Raw genomic sequence first — 18,558 nt, forward strand, 5'->3', positions numbered from 1 at the left:
AGTGGCTTGCCCAAGGGCACACATATCTCCTTTATTTTCTAACCCTGTACTTCCATCCCATTGAAGGATGAGGTCCTTGAACCTGAAATATAGAAGTCTTTGAAGGACAAACAGCCAACCCTTCAGTAGGGAGTTAGCTTGAAATAAAGATCAAAATGTCCTCTCTACCCTTTCTTCTAAGAGAGGCAATATTATACAATGGAAACACATTGCATTTGGAATCAGAGGATTTGGCTTCAACACCTTGTTCTGATACTTGTTACCTATGTAACCTTAGACAAGTCATTTGAATTCTCTGGGCCTCAGTTTATATACTGAGTGGAGTGGAGGGGTTATATAACTTTAAGGCTCCTGGCTGTGATTTTTTAAAATAATTAACAACAATGACAATAATAATAATAGTAAATATTTATATAAAATTTATTATGCTTAGCATTTCACATTTATTATCTCTTTGAGCTTCACAACCCTGGAAAATAGGTATTATTATCATTCCCATTTTACAGATGAGGAAACTGAGGTAAATAGAGGTTAAGTGACTTGCCCATACAGCAAATAAGTGTCTGAGGTCATATTTAAACTCAGGACTCATATTTAGTGCTCCATGCAAGATAGTACCACCTGGCTGCCAATCAGATGTATGACATTCCCCCTATACTGTGTAGAAGAGAAGGTTTTATCAACTTTCCAACCTCTTTTCTACACATATAGAAGGAAGACTGGACACAAGAAAACTGAAAACACAGTTGTTCCTGTTTGTTCCCTTAGTCTGTGTTTCTATTTCTCTGCCTGCCTAATTTCATACACATCTCCTACAGAACTTAAACACATAGAAAAGTGAAAATTCAAGCTAGAATAAACAACAGAACAATTCTGATTGCTGATGCCTTCCTTCCTGGATCTCCTTTCAACATATTTCAAAAAAAAAATCTTTTGGGAGATAGGTGGTACAGTGAATAGAGTACCAGTCCTGGATTCAGGAGGATCCTAGTTCAAATCCAACCTCAGACACTTACTAGCTAAGAGACACTGAACTATGGGACACTTGGTAAGTCATTTAACTCTGATTCCTTCAAAAAAAAAAAACCAAAATGTCTTTTTTGGAAACCCTGGTTCTACTTTCACCTCCTTCACTAATGGTGTGACTTTGGGACAAGTCATTTAATTTGCTTTTTATCTTATCTGAGAAGTGGCTATGACTTCTAAATTTTGAATTGTGCATTAAAATGTGAGCCTCTTAGAGAGCAAAGACTGATTTTTGCCTTTCTTTATATCCTTAGCATAGTATCTGATACATCCATACCTAATAAATACTTGGCAACTGATGGGCTAATTGCTGTTACTCTGGGACTTTCTACAATATTATCATGAGCCATTTAAAAATGATTTTTGCCTTAAAATGATATAGCTTGTGCATATCAGTCATCATTCCCGATAAGTTCCAAGAGGTCTTCTCTGGACTTACTTCTATTCAGTACCCAAGGCTCAACCCAAACCTTCCAATATTCCCCTCCTTCCATCCACCAGAATAACAGGAGTTAAGAAGATAGGAAGAATTTGGTTCATGAAAGAATGTTAAATGATTTACCAATTGCTACTTACCCATCAGTACATATATCAGGGATTAAATGTATTCTATAATGTGTGTATGTGTATGTATGTGTGTGTATGTGTGTGTGTGTGTATATATATATATACATATATATGTATATATAAATGAACATATTGAAATAACACTACTCTAAATATGTGTTGACTGGTAACTATAATACTGTTATTCAGTTAGTACATTTTGATGATTCATGTTTAGCTATAATCTTGTTTAAGGTATTAGTTATATCTTCTAAATCATTTTACTTCTCCTACCCCTACTTGTAGTACTGGGTTAATAAAAACTTTTGTTAACTTGAATTTCATTATTTTGGCAAATGGGGGCAGCTAGGTGGTAGAGTGGATAGAGCACCAGCCCTGGAATCAGGAGGACCTGAGTTCAAATTTGACCTTAGACACGTAATAATTACCTAGCTGTGTGACCTTGGGCAAGTCACTTAACCCCATTGCTTTGTAAAAAAATAATTTTGGTAAATGAGTGGAGGGATGGGGAGTAGTATAGGGACTATAAGCAGTAAATATAAGGTATATCTAATGATCTATTAAAGCCATATTGTGGCATAGTGGAAAGAACACAGGATTCAGAATCAGAAAGCCTGTTATTGAATCCTAATTTTTGACTCTTAACTACTTGTTCAACCTGAGGCAAATTGTCTCAGGGTCTCAATTTCTTCCTCTATTAAAGGAGGAAGTTGTCCTAAAATATCTCCAAGATCCTATATTCTGGATGAATAATATTCTGGAAGAATACTATAACAATGTAAAGGAAGCAAACAGGCCAGGCATGATGAAGAGGCAGTCATTATCTGATTAGTTAGGTCTATATTGAAGTTCAGAAAAGGAAGAATTAATTTTTAAAAAATTAAAAATTGAAAAAACCTGGGTCCTAAATTATCTAATTTATTTTTTTCATGTATAAGGTTATCAGAAAACATAAGTTTCTGATATGTGACCTTTTATACATATTCCCTGGCTACATATTTTTTTTCCATTAGTCTTCTTTTTATGTTTCTGAACTGCACATGTTCTTGTGTATGTGCCCTTCTCTGCCAGTGGCACTGAAATCTGTGGCATGATGTACCCCATGTTGAGGTCTTGGGGAGAATCTTTTTCTGTGATTTGACTTGCTACATTATTTAATTAAATTGTTTTTGTTTGCTAGTAAAAAAATAGGCTAGTGAAAAATTAGAGCATTGATAAGAACCAAAGAACTAGGGTTTTGAATGGAAACTGATCCATAGAGTACTGTGAATTAAGGATAGCAGTTCTGGAGTCCCTGTGTGAGTGAGCACCTCCAGTCCTAGGCATGGAACAAGTTAATAGTATTTTACAAAAGTTTCACTGTAGCTCTTACTATATTGAAACTATAGAATGGAAAAAAACAGAAATATATAAATTTGTATTTGATTATAGATCAGCTTAATTCTAGGATATCTATAGTAAAGATTTTTATTTCAAGGATTTGAGGATTTGGAGGATTAGAGCTGAGAGAGAAAAGAAAGGGAAAGAAAAAGAAGTACTCTGGTGTTTCAGGAAACTCAAATCATTGGGTGATTGACTATGTCTAATGAAATGAACTGTTCCTTATTATGTGAATCTTTTTGTCCTACAGGGAGTGGAGGGAACTGGTTTAGCCTTCATCGTCTTCACTGAAGCCATCACCAAAATGCCACTTTCACCCCTGTGGTCTGTTCTCTTCTTCATAATGCTGTTCTGTTTAGGCTTATCATCTATGTTTGGAAATATGGAGGGTGTAGTTGTTCCCCTTTTGGACCTCAAGGTCGTCCCTAAAAAATGGCCTAAGGAACTTTTAACAGGTATGTGCTATTTCTGAATATCTGATACCAGAATCATAAATGGTGAAATATATTATTTGTAATGGACTGACTCACTGTTATATACCAGAGGATTATAGACCTGGGATATCACTAATACAGAGGAATCCCAGGTAAAGAAATTTCTGCTACCACTTTAGATCAGCACCATGTCTGCAACTACTAATCCTAAAGTGCTTCTTAGAATCTGGAAGTTCAAGGGCCTTAACCACTGAGGCAGAACTTGAACCCAGGTCTTCTCAGCTCAAAGACCAACTCTCTCTCTCTCTCTCTCTCTCTCTCTCTCTCCTATTAGATATAATGATTGTAATATAATGGTTTTCTTCTTTTTAAAACAACAAAAAACCAAACCCACCCAATCTAAGAAAATTATTGATGTTGAGTTATTTTCCAGTTATGTCTGACTCTGAGACTCTGTCTGAGATTTTCTTGACAAAGATACCAAAGTGGTTTACCATTTCCTTCTCTAACTCATTTCACAAATGAGGAAACTGAGGCAAATGGGGTTAAGTGACCTACCATAGCTAGTAAGTGTCTGAAGCCAGGTTTGATATTATGAAAATGAGTCTTCCTGACTCCAGGCCAGACATTCTGTCATCAGCACCATCTTGCTACCCCATGAAAATTGTACTTACTAAAAAGATAAAACTAAAAACTTGTTATCTACATGCATCAAACAAGGTTCCTTCATTGAATTGTGTTCAATGTTGGATTTTTTTTCAATAACATTTGAATGACAACTTGATTTATAAAACCTCCATTTTCACACAAGCATCAGTCATATAAATTGAAGCTTATTATTAATAATAATAGTAATCTAATCAATAAGCATTTATTAAGAGCTTACTCTACTAAGGCACTATACTAAACCCTGAGAATGGTAAAATAGAAAGTCCCTGCCCTCAAGGAGCCTGCATTCTAATAGAGAAAGACAATACCTAAAAGGGAGCTGAAAAGGGAGAAGGGTGGAGAAAGTACCCATACAGAACCCTGCTGGGAAGTCCAGAAAGCCAGATGAGAGCTGGGGAGGGGAATGATGCATGGTCAGGTTGAGCCCATGATCAAAATGAATCCTTACAGCCCCCTGTATAGAACTTAGAGTGGGAGAAGGGGCCTGAATAGCAGATAGCCATTCTAGGGTGAGAGAGGGTTCCCAGTGAAGACCCCTGAAATATAGAGGCAGAAGCATGTCCCAGGAGGGAATAACATAGGAAATAAAGAACTGATCTCAGTCAGTTAAAATTGCTGAGTTCAAATATTACCTCTTACATATATATCCCAGTCAGTCCTTTAAGAGAACAAATTGTAGAACCATGTATTGGTAGAAGGAATTCCCTGATCCAATGAAATCACAGTTTGGGGCAATAATAATAATAGTAATTGTTGACACATAAATCACATTAAAGTCTCCAAAATAATTTGCATCCATGATTCCATTTGATCACATGGTATTAGTCCAAGGTGAACCCCTTGGGGATGAAGTAGTTTCACTTGTGAGGCCAGTACTTATGCATGGTTCTATTTGGGAGGCATTAGTCTGTCTTTAATTCATTCACAAAGGAGCAAACATCCAGACTCACTGCCATCACGGCTTAAGGCTGGTTCCTAAAATGCTCTTTCCAACAAACCAATTTATGAAGTTCTCAGATGGAAGGCAGAGCAAGGGTCATTTCAGGACAAATGAAAGGTTTCGAAAACAAAATGAACAACTTCATGGCTAGGAATTCTACCATCTTAAACCTCCAGGTTATCTGAAACTTTGTGTCTGACCTGACCAGGAATTTCATTCAGGAGTACTTATCTAAGATAACCCATTGACCTGTTCTTTGTTCATACTGCAGGTCTGATTTGTTTGGGGACATACCTCCTAGCCTTTATTTTCACTCTGAACTCTGGACAATACTGGCTCTCCCTGCTAGATGGCTACGCTGGATCCATCCCCCTGCTCGTCATTGCCTTTTGTGAGATGTTCGCAGTCGTTTATGTTTATGGAATAGACAGGTAGGAAATAAAAATGAGCTTCTGATAGAGTGTTTAAAAGGGGCAAATAAAAAGAGAGAGAGAGAATCAGGGCTTGAGAATGAAATCTGAAACCTGGCCAGCCTGCTCCCTGGTGGATAATGTCAGCATCACAGTGCCATCTAGTTTATGAGAGTACATGGGAACTTGAAAGAAAACTTTAAATCAAGGGTTTTTAAACTTTTGTGTGTGTATTTGTGAAATGGACCCCTTGAATAATTTGCTGAAACCTTTGAACTCCTTTTCATAATGATGCATTAAAAATGCATAAAATATATCAAATTAAAAAGGAAACAATTGAGTAAAATAGCTCTCAAAATAAAATTTAAAAAGCAAACAAGTTCACAGACCTCAGGATAAGACTCTCTGCTTTAAATAAAAGTAAAATATGAAAACTGAAGTAAGTTCCTCCAAAATTCAGTGCTGCTGATTCAATAAATGTGTCTAGTTCACTCACAAATTGAAGGAGTTTAAAAAAATCCCCCAAATGAAATTCAGCAATTCAAGAAATATTAAAGTTCCTCACATGACTAGAGGCTAGACACTAGAGATAGAAGACAAAAATAAAACAGAAGTTTACATTCTTCTGGGAAGAAATAACATGTACACAGAGAAGTAAATAGAAAATGTGTAATTAGGGAGAGTAGGAGGAGAGTTGTAACAAGGGAAGTGCGACTAGGAAAAGGCAACTGGTATGAGGTGGCACTTGAGAAAAACCTTGAAGGAAGCTTAATGGAGGATTCCAGAGGCAGAGGCAATAGAAATGGCCATCTAAACAGAATGTTGTGCATGGGAAATGGAACCTAGAACAGAGTTCTTGAAAGGTCCTTATGTGGTCAGTTTGGAAAGAGAGAATGCAGCCAGACTGTGAAGGACTTCTGAGGCTAAATAAAGAAGTCTAGATTTTGTTACAGAGGCAATAGAGAGTGACTGCAGCTTCTTGAGCAAAGGAATATTAGGAATATTGATCTGATAACTATATGGAGTATGCATAAAGGACAAAAATCTTGATTTGAACACAATACCATCTTCTAAGTTGAAGCACTGTTTTTTTGTGTTGGTGAGGGCTGAAAAGTATGCAATATGCATTCCCTGAGGCATCCAGTGGGAGGAATTGTTTCATATATATATATATATATATACACACACACACATATAATATATATATGTGTATATACACATATATGTGTGTATACATGTATGTATATATATGTACAGTGAAAAATTCAAGGCAAAGTAGGATACTATAAGTCCCACAAACATATAGTATAAGCTAAATGCTATGGGAGAAATCAGAGGAGAGAGAGGACCCTCTAAATGAAAGAGGGAGGGGGAGAAAGGGAATAAGAATTCATTAAATGTATGCCAGACACCATGCTAAATGGTTAATATTATCTTTCTTTTACTGTAGCAACATTAGATTGCTGGACCTACACTTAGCTATGTTGTCTATGTGGTCAATAAAGGGTTGCCCCACTTTAAGAAAACCTTATACATATATATATATATATATATATATATATATATATATATATATAATCTAAACTCAGTAGAATTTTAGCACCTTAAGGGCAAAGTCAGTTTTCCATTTTGATTCATCAATGCAGTCATTTCTCCTCTCTGTCTTCCTCTCTAGGTTTAATAAGGATATTGAGTTTATGATTGGCCATAAACCAAACATTTTTTGGCAAATCACCTGGAGAGTTGTCAGTCCTCTCATCATGTTAGTTATATTCCTATTCTATTTTGTGATAAAAGTCAATGAGAAGCTGTCATACAGTGTTTGGGACCCTGATTATGTAAGTACATAATGATATATGGATGCTGGCTTGTGGGGAGGATCCCATAGACTGTCCAAGGGCAGGGCTGGGGGGGTGGAGGAAAGGGAAACCCATCTGCAACAGAGAGGCTACTCTCTCCCTTCTGATTCCAGAAGACCTGGGAAGAGCTGAAAGGAAGGACAGGGCAAAGTAGGAAGGATTTTTTCCCTTCCTCACCATGTTTAATTTTGGAAAGCCCAGTTCTGGAATCTGTTATATCATGAATATAATCGTGGGTTGCTTTTACCTTCTCAGACGGAATTTCCTAAATCAGAAAAGAAACCCTATCCTGACTGGGTCTATGCTGTTGTGGTTTTTGTGGCTGGAGTCCCATGCCTGATCATCCCTCTCTTTGCCCTCTACAAGTTCATCAGGAATCGCTGTCAAAAGAAGCATGACCATCAAGGACTTGTCAGTGCCTATTCTGTTCCTTCTGTGAATGGAGACCTAAAGTCTTAAGTTGAAGCATGTTTCTCAGGGGAAATGGGGATAGGTTCTTGATTGGAAAGGGAAAAAACAAAACAAAATAATAACCAGGCACATTGGAATAACCAAACCTTATGGAATTAACCTTGCTGGGGTAAGTCTCCAGGCAAACATTCCAGTCTGTGTCAAAAATGGAAATTCTTTTGTGCCTTACAAATGGGGGGGACTTCTCTGTGCAAGGAATGGCATTTGTTAAATGCCAGCTAAATAACAGGCATTATGCTAGACTCTGGGAATACAAAGTCATAGTTATGTATATAGTGATATCCTGGGGTGAACACCATTGAAATGTCCAAAGACTGAATTGTAGAGATGTTGAGGCTACTGGATTTAGTTTTTGGATTGCTAGGGAGTCCAAAGGGAGATAGGAGGAAACATCAAACACCTCTATTTTTCTATTACTGCACATATCCCCCTTCTGTTTGTGGGGGGATACTTGTTGGCAGCAAAACTTCCATAAGAATTTAAGTGGAAAGTTTTTTCTGCAGAAAACCTTTGACCTTGAAACATAGAATCTCAACATTAACAAGCATGACCTCCAAGGTCATCTGACCCAATCCATCCTGAACCAAGAATTCCCACAACAGCATTCTGGATAAGTGCTGCTCCAGCTTCTGCTTCGAAGATGTCCAGGGAGAGAAAACTCACCACTCCTTAGCCAATGCAATGTTTGGACAGATCTGATTGTTAGGAAGTTTTTCCTCACATCAAGGCAAAATATTCCTTTCTTCATCTTTCACCTATTGCTTCAAGTTCAGTTCTCTAGTATCAAAGAGAAGAAATCAAGTCATTTTCTATGTGTTCCATCTTGCAGAAAAAATTCTGCAGGCAGTGACCATGGTCCTAGGAGCTGCATCACCCTGGCACTATGATTCCAGGATTATTACCTAGAAATAATCAGTGATTAGCTGTTCTACCAATGTATCTGTGAAAATCTTGCAGTTATGGAGGTTTCCCCTTCTCCCACCGCCCCACCCCCCCCGCCAACCCCAGAAAAAAAGTTCTGGGTTGCTTTACAACCCTTTGACTGAATGGACATTAACTATACTTAATAGCTATTGTTAGCTGTCAGAAATGGATAAACAATTAAGTAATGCCTCCCTTCACAGGAGGCAAGGAGGAATGTGCCCTTAAGTTTGACTGAGGGAACATTAACACGCTTATAATGAATAATTCAATGTGAATTTTTAGCCAGGTTACCTTTGGAAGAAAGAAGGGTTAAATACTAACTCAGCCTCTAACTACTCAACTCATGCAGCAACACAAATACCTGACATCCTTCCCAAGTGACTTAATAGGATGCATTTTCTCTCTAAAACTGATACCAATTATGTATCCAAATGAACTTGTATTTTGAGTGATGGTTTTAACAAACTATTTGCTTTTTTATTCTAGTTGGACAGCTCAATTTATTAATTAAGAAATCTAGAAGCTGTTTAAATGAAGTAAGGAATATCTGAAAATATCCACAGTTCAAGGGCATGGTATTTTGGATAGGATGTAGCTGTCAATATCTGGGATGTGAGCAGTTTTCTTCTCTCTCTTGGATCTTCCATGTCTTTATTGGGGACAAACTAGAGAGAAGTTGGAGTAATTTTCATATTTATGCTCATATAAACCTGGGACATAAATGTTGTGATGGTGCTGATGGCCACAGCAAATCATGTGCAGAAGGGTTTGTGAAAGATCATGTAGCAGAAGAGGTTCTTGCCTCAAATTTACCATCTCCATGTTTGAGCTAGTGAGCATGCATTTAAAGTCTCCATAATAGTATATTTCAACAGTTATGGGAACAGTTCAAAAAAACCTGATAATAATTCTTCAAGTCATCTCTCCAAGACCAATGGTTTCTAAAGGAGAAATTACGCTATTGTTTGGGTTTTTTTAATGGTATGAATGGTTTATGAATTTTAAAAGAAGAAAGGATGTCCGTGATGGCAGCTCTGGACCAAGAATGTCAAATATGGAAGGGACTTTAGAAATCAACTGGTTCAGCCTTCTTATCTTACAAATAAGGAGACTAAGACAGAGAGATGAAATATTTTGTCCAAGGTCATAGCCAAGAAATGGCAGAGTCAGGGCTTAAATTCAGATCTCCTAATGTCAAGTTCATGCCATCTCTGCACTATACTGATGTCTTTTTTACTGTGACTAGCTTCTCATATGCATGTAGATTCAATGATGCCTTCTATATTTTCTTCAAGTTCTGCTATTTTTTAGTCCTGCTATTGATTTAAAAAGAAAAAGGAAGAGCCAGCATTACTCTAATTGACCCACCTGTATACTATGCTTATTGTTCTCAATTTCGCATGAAGAAAATTCTTGGCATATCCATCCTCGCTAATTATTATTACATCCCAGGGAGCTAAATGCTGTCACTGCTAAAATTTGCCAGTCATACCAGATGTAGCCTAGATAATGATAGTGAAATCACAACCTGGCTTATTTCTAAATTTGTAAATGGCATACTTGTAAATGTGTAAAAAAAAAACCAAATAAACATTGTCTTTTATATGCATAAACATATATATGTCTGAATAAACAATTATTCTTTAATTTGTCTAAATATAGTTTTTGCGATGTGTAATGGTTATAAGATCAAGTTAAGGGGGTGGCTAGGTGGCACAGTGGATAGAGCACTGGCCCTGGAGTCAGGAGTACCTGAGTTTAAAATCTGGCCTCAGAAACTTAATAATTACCTAGCTGTGTGGCCTTGGGCAAGCCATTTAACTCCATTGCCTTGCAAAAACCTAAAAAAAAAAAGTCAAGGCCTAAAAGTTATGGTTAGTTATTCCAACTAATAGGAAATGAGATATAGACTTCTGGGTTCCATTCCCAACTCTGATACTTACTATATGTGAGACTTTGAACAAGGCACTTCACAAAGGTAGTAATGGTAAATAATGACAACTATACTATTTAGCATATTATGGAGTTTAAGGTTTGAAAAGTGCTTTATAAGTATTATTTCATTCATTGAATTTAGAGTCCAATCTGTGCCTTCCTTTTAAATAGTTCCTACTATTTCATAACCCATAAGTGGTCATAACAGTCTCTATTGGACACCTCCAGTGAAGGGAAACTTGCCACCATTTCTGGCTGACTGATCATTAAGAACTTTTCCCCAACATCCAATCTAAAATTGCATATTGCAACTGATCTCCTTTGCTCCTAGTTCTGTGTTTTAGAGCCACAGAATAATTCTAAGCTCTTTCCCCATGAGAGCTTGGAGACAGCTACCATGTTCCCCCTGAGTCTTCTCCAAGCTGAACATTATCATTTCCTATAACCTACCCTCATATAACATGATCTCAGGGTCATTCCTCATCCTATTTGCACTGCTCTTTGTTATCTAAGGGCAGCTAGGTAGCATGATAGTGTAGAGTGCTGGGTCTGAAATCAGTACAAATCTAGTCTCGGACACTAGCTGGTTACCTTGGGCAAGTCAGTAGTCCCTAATTGCCTCAGTTTCCTCATCTGTAACCCACTCTGTTATCTTTGCTAAAATGTGGTTTTATAAAGTCATACATAACTGAAACAACTCAACAACAACAAAAGCAAAAATTTGCTCACTAGCTTATCTCTGAGCCTCTGTTTTCTCATCTGTAAAATGAAAGAGTTGGTCTGGATAAAGTGAGGGAGAAAAATAATGTACTATTGTGCTAAAAGACAAATATCTCATTTGATCCTCACAATTCTGAGAGTTAGGTGCATCCTCGTTTTATAGTTGAGGAAACCTAGATAAATGACTTTCCTGGGGTCACATTGGAAGTAATGAATCTGAGGTCAAATTTGAACTTGGATTTTCTTGACTCCAGACCCAATGATCAATCCACTATGCCACCTAGAAATAAACTCTAAGATCCTTTCCAGATCTATAGCTTCTTCTCCTTTCTTTTCCTTTTTGTTTTTGCCTTCATGAAGTTCTGTATAGGAGAAATTCTAAAACATAATCCATTTGACACTGGAAGAGTTGACAGGGAATAAGTCAACAAATCACTGGTTTGTACTAATTCTTTCACTTTTCAACTGACTGTGGGACTGTGTAACTCAGCCTAAGTATATTTGCTAAAGACAGGTAACCATATTGTCCTAGGCTGGAAATTGGAGAGTAATGGAAGGAGATAGAGATAGAGACAGTTTGGGGTGAGGGAGCATGTTTTGGAAGGAGAATATAAAAAAAATCAGAAAAGGTCCTTGAATGTTTTTAAGTCAAATAGAAATATTGCAGAAAATTATCAGTATGTAGCAGGGAGTTCTTTTCAGCTTCTCTTCTCCCCTTCTTCACTCCCCTTTCACTCTACACACACACACACACACACACACACACACACACATTTATATACACACATATGTATTTAGGTTCACAAACAACATACGTGCAAATTTTTTAATGTGCCTGTATATCCTATGACCGAGTTACTTTGGAAATGTAACCAATGCATTTGGAAAATGGAGGTTAGCAGGGCAAGGGACTCGGGGAGTTGGTCAAAAATGAAAGCACAGAGCCCTTGGCACAAATTTGGATAGAAGATCCCTTAATTGTCCTAAGGACATGAAGAGTCTGAGCAAAGTCACAACATGCATCGAATTAAATGCTTATTCTTAAGGTAGGTATGGGATGCTTTTAGTCATAAGGGACAAGTTTTTCATATACCCACCATCATCTAATGTTCTCCTGCTGCATCCCAACTTCCAGTCCCTAGTGCCATGCAAGTATTCTCTCTCTCTCTCCTTTACCACTCAACACATACACATACCACATTGCTACAGTGATTGCAGACACAGAGAAGGAGCCCTGGTGGCTGTGCCAAGCATGAGCAAAATCCCTTGAGTGCCTTGAGGAAAAAGTTTGTATCAATACTTATCTCATAGAATTACCCACAGCATTTGCTTATTGCTCTCAAGAACTAGAGCTGAGACTTCTGGGAAACTTTTATTTTTGCTAATAATGGGACTGGTCCATGTCTTCTTCTCTTTTCTGCCCTTGGTAGCAGCATGGGTTGACATGCAGGCTGAGATTGTGTTTTCCTCCTAAAAAAGTTCTCCAGTGGAAGTTTTTATAAGATCCCAGAGAGTGGGAACTATTATGCATTTAAAAAATATTTTTTTTATATCCTTAGTTCAGGGTACAGAGGCTCACATGGGCTTCAATACTTTACAATTGAACAAGCCTTTATTAAGCACCAGGTGTTGTGCTGGTACTAGGATGATACTATCTCTACTAATGACAAACACAATCTTTCCATGCATTAGTAGATAGTTTAATAAGATGAGAGAGACAGACAAAAAGAGATGGAGACAGAAAGAATGAGAACAGAGAGAAGGAAAAAACCACCATCCAGTGGCAAACCTTTTGATAATAATCTGAGCATGACTAGGTTGAATCTCAAGTGACAACTATGTCGTCTTCCAGAAGGTCTTTTCGTAAGTCTTCTGGCTCAGTCAAAATTTGTGCTCTGTTGACAAACTCCTAAAAAACCCAGAATTACTTCTAGACCACAGTGAGATATGGAGCATCTCTGGGGAAGATAGGATGGGATATGAAAGAGAAAGAGAAGGAAATGGAACAAGCAAGGGGTTTGCCTTGACAAGTGGAAGATCCACTTTGAGAGACAGGGATCAAAAACATGGAGGAAGGCATCTGAAAGTTGCAAAATGAAGAGAAAAGTAGGAAAAAAAGATCTCTCACTGAATAGTCTCAATTTTTTTCTGTGAAACATGATGTCAGTAAAGTTATTAGAAGGAGGGGGGGTGTTTCTGGAGGTTTGAGAGGGGATGAAAAGATATTGTGGTGAGTGAGATAGTGAGATAGTGAATCTATAAAGGAAATACAAAAGGATAGAGAATCCAGGTGAGCTTATATAATAAATTTCTAGTGGACCCATCCACATGGTTTACAGACTTTCTCCAGGCAATTAATGAAAGGTATAGTAAGAAAATTAGTGACAACTTCCCCCTTAAACCTGGGGTACATTCTCCCATATTAACACACAGCATCATTGGGAAGAATGCACATATAGAGAAAAACACAAGGGAAATATGTATAGACAGAAACATAAACTTATACAACCTTAAGGATCCTGTGGAACCAAGGCACATGTGCAGACATGCAGTTCATTTCTCTGACACAGTTGGGTTGTTGAGGTCTTCTAGTAATACTACTACACTGCTTCTGTCTGTATTGAACTCATGATCTCCATTGCTAAAGGCTACTTGGTGGAATTAGTAATCTTTAATGCTTGACTATAATCTCTATCCCCTCCAGCTTCTGACCCATATGGAATGCTTATCATCTCTTTCTAATGGAAGAAAAGATGCTTTCATGTTGTTTTAGTTTATATAGAGTCTTTAGGTTTTTCTAACTCTTTTTCAAGAGACAAAAAACATCATTGTTATAATTGTGATGTTGAGTTGTTTCCAACTTTTCTGGACCCCATTTAGGGTTTTCTTGATAAAGATCCTGGATTGGTTTGTCATTTCCTTCTCCTGCTCATTTTAAGAGGGAGAAAATGAGGCAAAAAAGGCAAAGTGATTTGTCCAGTGTCACACAGGTAGAAAGAATCTGAGATCAAATTTGAACTCATGGAGATATCTTCCTAATTCCCAGTCCAGCACTCTGCACATTGGCATCACATTACTTTAGAGTTCTTGTTCTCTCAGAGGTCTTTCTACCTCATCTTTAGACCCTGGTACTAAGCTCTTTAGAAAAATATGAAGAGGTGTTCCAACGAGATAATGCTTTTAGGCTGGCTTTGTTTTTGTTCTTTTACTTCTCTTAATAGTCCATTAATTGGATTCCTTTGTCAAGACCTCACCCTAACTTACAGTAAGTGTTCCCAAAATTTTTGTCTTTGAAAGTTAAACTTTAAGTATAGAAATGCTTATTTTTCTAATAGCTACCACATAATTCTAAGGTTTGGAGCTCCCCATTTTTCACATTGTAATTGCCAATACAGGTGAGTAGGTGAAGAAAAAGTCAGAGTAGCAAGATCTTTGCTACATCACTATTTCTGGCCTTTTTTGTATACAATGGAGTCAGCTCAGAGGGACTTTGGAGCATGCCCTTACAGAGAATCTACTGATCAGCTTATGTTTTCCGTATGTGCTTTAAAATTTAAAAAGAACATAAACAAGACCCCCAGTACTCAGTGGTACCCTGTGGTGAAATTATGAGATGACATGGAAAAGAGTCATAAAGACTGGACAGGCAAGACTGAGTTGGTATTTGTATAGTTGGAAGAAAGCTCACGTTGATGAGATCACAATTATAGCTATGAACAGGATGAAAATCTCTTCCAAAAGAAATATTTCCTTGCCATCCATCCTATTCATCATTGTACCGATTTTATAACTATCCACCACACTGCTGAGCCATCCTCGTGGACTGAACCCTCTTAATTTTGGAACTTCCACCAGAGTCTGCATTGTGCTAATTGGCAAGTGCATTACTTAACTCACTGTATCTAACCAACCTCATCCATTTGCTCATTTCACCCTTGCAAATTTTTTTTGGTCATCTACCTAGTTCAATATACCCTTCTTGAGGGACTATTGGACTTTGCTATCTTACTACCCTGATCCCCACTCCAGCACATACTTTATAGTTGTAGAAGCATAACGGCATTACTGCTTTTACCACCTCCCAAAAGAGCATGGCAATCAGTCCCCCTATAATTCTATTTACCATTTTTGTGACTTCTCACATCATCTTTTCCCTTCCTTCTTGCCTGGCCACTTCTCACCTTAATGTCTTGTCCTTCTTTATTAGAGTGTAAGATTCTTGAAGAAAAGGACCGTCTCACTTTTATATTTGTATCTCTAATGCTTGAACAGTTAAATGCTTTTTTAATTTATTCTCTCATTTGCTCATTTATTCATCTGGGGCATCCTTGGTTATCTTTCATTTAGAAGATACAACAATAGTGAAAAAATGTCCTTATGCTTATCCGTGGTTAGTTTAAGGCTGTTTATATTGGACACAGAATGTAGGGAAACATGCTTGAAGGCTTTGAGGTCAGAGAGGTCCTTTTGAAATTAAAACAAGAATTTAGCTATAAGTTACCAATTAACTATATTTTATTTTTTTAAAAGAAAAAAAAGACAAAGAAATTCAACAGAGGGTGCATTTGATAGTACTTCGGTATCTCTATTATCTGCTGTCCAATTTGTTCTTTTGTACAAGCTGACCCTGAGTGGATAGCCCAACTTCAGGATAATTTAGTCAGGATAATTCAATGCAAAAGCAGAATCACAGAAGAGAACCTCCTCAGTGACCATGTCTAGTGTTCTTACAGCAGATTTGCTTCCAGAGGATTCTAAAGATGTTGAACGACCAAAATGGGACAACAAATTCCAGTACATGTTAAGCTGTATTGGATTTGCTGTAGGGTTAGGAAATATATGGAGATTTCCATACTTATGTCAGACTTATGGAGGAGGTAAGTATATATTGCTTCCCATCAGAGGTTCTTTACATTGTGACTGAATTCCAAGTGTATATCTGATTTTTTGAGGATGAAGGACCAATAACAGTATATATTCTTAGTATGGGAAGATTATAAATTGTTTGGAGTTTGTTTTTAGGACATTGATTTTTTTAACAATATTTTCTCCCCAACTGTATTGATGTTTTGCTTTATCTTTAAGTTGCTGCTAAAATAATGGATGAATAAGTATTAAAGTTTTAGGGATTTGTTAATTACTTCATGAAAGTATCAGAAACATTAGCATAGAACCCTTTTCTAAGCAAGTTTTAGATATGTGAGGCAAGTAAGGGGTGCACTGGATGGGATGCTCAATTTGGAGTCATAAACACCTGAATTTAAATTTGACCTAAGATACTAACTAGCTGTGTGACTCTGGACAAACTTCTTTTTGTCTCAGTTTCCTCATCTGTAAAATTGGAAATAATAACAACACCTACTTCAGAACATGTGTTATTTTTAATGACATGATATGATAATTTGGTCACTGGAATACTTTTAAGAAAATGGTGAATTGTGACATCAACTACCCTTACTGTAGGGTTTCAAATTAATTTTTATTCATGAAGCAATTACGTTTTTCCCAATTATTTTGCATTAAATTAAGCAGTGTGCCACCAGATAAACAAAGGTAAATCCTTAGATGATCCATGATCCAATAAATTAAACTTGTGCTTTGTCTAAGATTTCTTAAACTTGACTGCTCAATCTCATTAGATTCATAACGATAAAATTTCTACATCTTGTTTAGAAAAATGTTGTTTTTTATTAAAATGACTAAATACGTAACTTCAAAGACCACTGTATTTATACATCATACACAAGGAGAGCAAGATTTAAAAGAAATAAACTTCAGAATATAATTTGATAAATTTCTTATTAATTCTTAAAAGTCATCATTTACTCTTTAACTCTGATTTTATTCTCTAGCCTAGATAAGAACACTTTTTAACACAATGAATTATTCTTTTGAAAAGATCTTTTCCTAGGGTTTCAGGCCAGTTTTGTATCAGGTTTTTGTAGTTTCTTTCATAATTCAATAAAAACACCAGCATTAAAAACAGCACCTTCCTTTTCCAAGGCTCATAATGGTGTAGAAGTGATCCTTTGTTCTAGAAGGATATGCTAGAATAGAGTACAGAAAAGAATCCAAATACAAAACTATGCACTTGATTAAATGTCTTTTAATCAAGAAACAAACTGGTTAAACCCAAAGAGATTCATCTTTAGAAGTTCAGCCCCTCATTGTTTTGTTTGTATGTTTTTGTGTTTTTGTCAGAAATCATAGCTTTTTTAAATTTTATGGGCCTGTCATACTTGATAGACTTAGATAATGAGATACCAAATGAGATAATGTATATAAACTCCCTTATAAACCTTAAAATTCTGAGTATGAACTATTATTTTCATTGTTTACTAATTGTTAGAAGTAGGCAACCATAAACAATAATAATATACCATGTGAATTATGATGCTTCATTTTTGCCTTATATCCCTAGTCTCCAGCATATAGTATAAATGTTTTTGAATAAATATTGATGAATGATCAGTGTAGTATAGATTAGAAAGATACCAGTCAAAATCACAAATCTATCTTTATAAAATGAAGACTATGGTTATTTTCACCAGATATGTATGTATATACAAATGCACAAATACACATATAGATACATTTCAGGTTTGACTCAAGCCCTCTTGCATCGAGGGTCATCTCCAGTCATCCTGATTCATATTAGGCCACTAGCCTCAGATGACTCTGGAGAAGAAAGTGAGACTGGTGACCTAGCACGGTACCCCCTCACTCAAATCCAGTTGAACTGCTTGACATAGCATCATAGATGTCATGGCCTTCTTTGAGAATAAAGGACAAATATCATCATCATCATCAAGCTCTATTACTATAACGGCAGTGTTCTTTCTGCCATGCTATGGCGATATGGTGAAAAACAACAATAGCCGTCATTATGTCACTGATATTTGGTGGCAATGATCTCGTACAAGACAAATGGTACTCCTTCATTTTGATATGTAGGACTAAAATGAATTTAACAAAATTGGTAATATTTTAGAATAGCCTAGACTAATCTCAGTCATGTCTTATTTGAGAATAATCAGTAACAAATGCTCATGCTTGTTAGCAAAATAGAAGGTTGGATTGTCTTTTGTGATTTAAATGACAACCCAAAATATGTTTAAGATGAAAAAAATGGAGTTAGGTAAGATAATCAGAATATTCAGTCATAATGACTGTTTCCATTGATGTCACCTTTTTCTCCCCTCCATCCTATAAAAAAGCAAGAT

General features: G+C 36.7%; 2 protein-coding genes across 3 annotated transcripts in view; both read left to right on the forward strand.

Annotated features, from left to right (window-relative positions):
* SLC6A19 (solute carrier family 6 member 19) overlaps positions 1-10,327 on the forward strand; it is a 46,041-nt gene extending 35,714 nt beyond the window's left edge. Inside the window, exons 9-12 of the mRNA XM_074200001.1 lie at positions 3,224-3,428; positions 5,288-5,447; positions 7,102-7,264; positions 7,541-10,327. Coding sequence (XP_074056102.1) covers positions 3,224-3,428; positions 5,288-5,447; positions 7,102-7,264; positions 7,541-7,744 — 732 coding nt within the window. The 3' untranslated portion in view covers positions 7,745-10,327. The remainder of the gene's footprint in view (positions 1-3,223; positions 3,429-5,287; positions 5,448-7,101; positions 7,265-7,540) is intronic.
* A 5,573-nt stretch (positions 10,328-15,900) lies between these two features.
* SLC6A18 (solute carrier family 6 member 18) overlaps positions 15,901-18,558 on the forward strand; it is a 47,509-nt gene continuing 44,851 nt past the window's right edge. For both annotated transcript variants that reach the window (XM_074199566.1, XM_074199567.1), the window contains exon 1: positions 15,901-16,212. In XM_074199566.1, coding sequence (XP_074055667.1) covers positions 16,050-16,212 — 163 coding nt within the window. In that variant the 5' untranslated portion in view covers positions 15,901-16,049. The remainder of the gene's footprint in view (positions 16,213-18,558) is intronic.

Source organism: Macrotis lagotis, chromosome X, assembly GCF_037893015.1.
Source record: "Macrotis lagotis isolate mMagLag1 chromosome X, bilby.v1.9.chrom.fasta, whole genome shotgun sequence".
Lineage (NCBI taxonomy): Eukaryota > Metazoa > Chordata > Mammalia > Peramelemorphia > Peramelidae > Macrotis > Macrotis lagotis.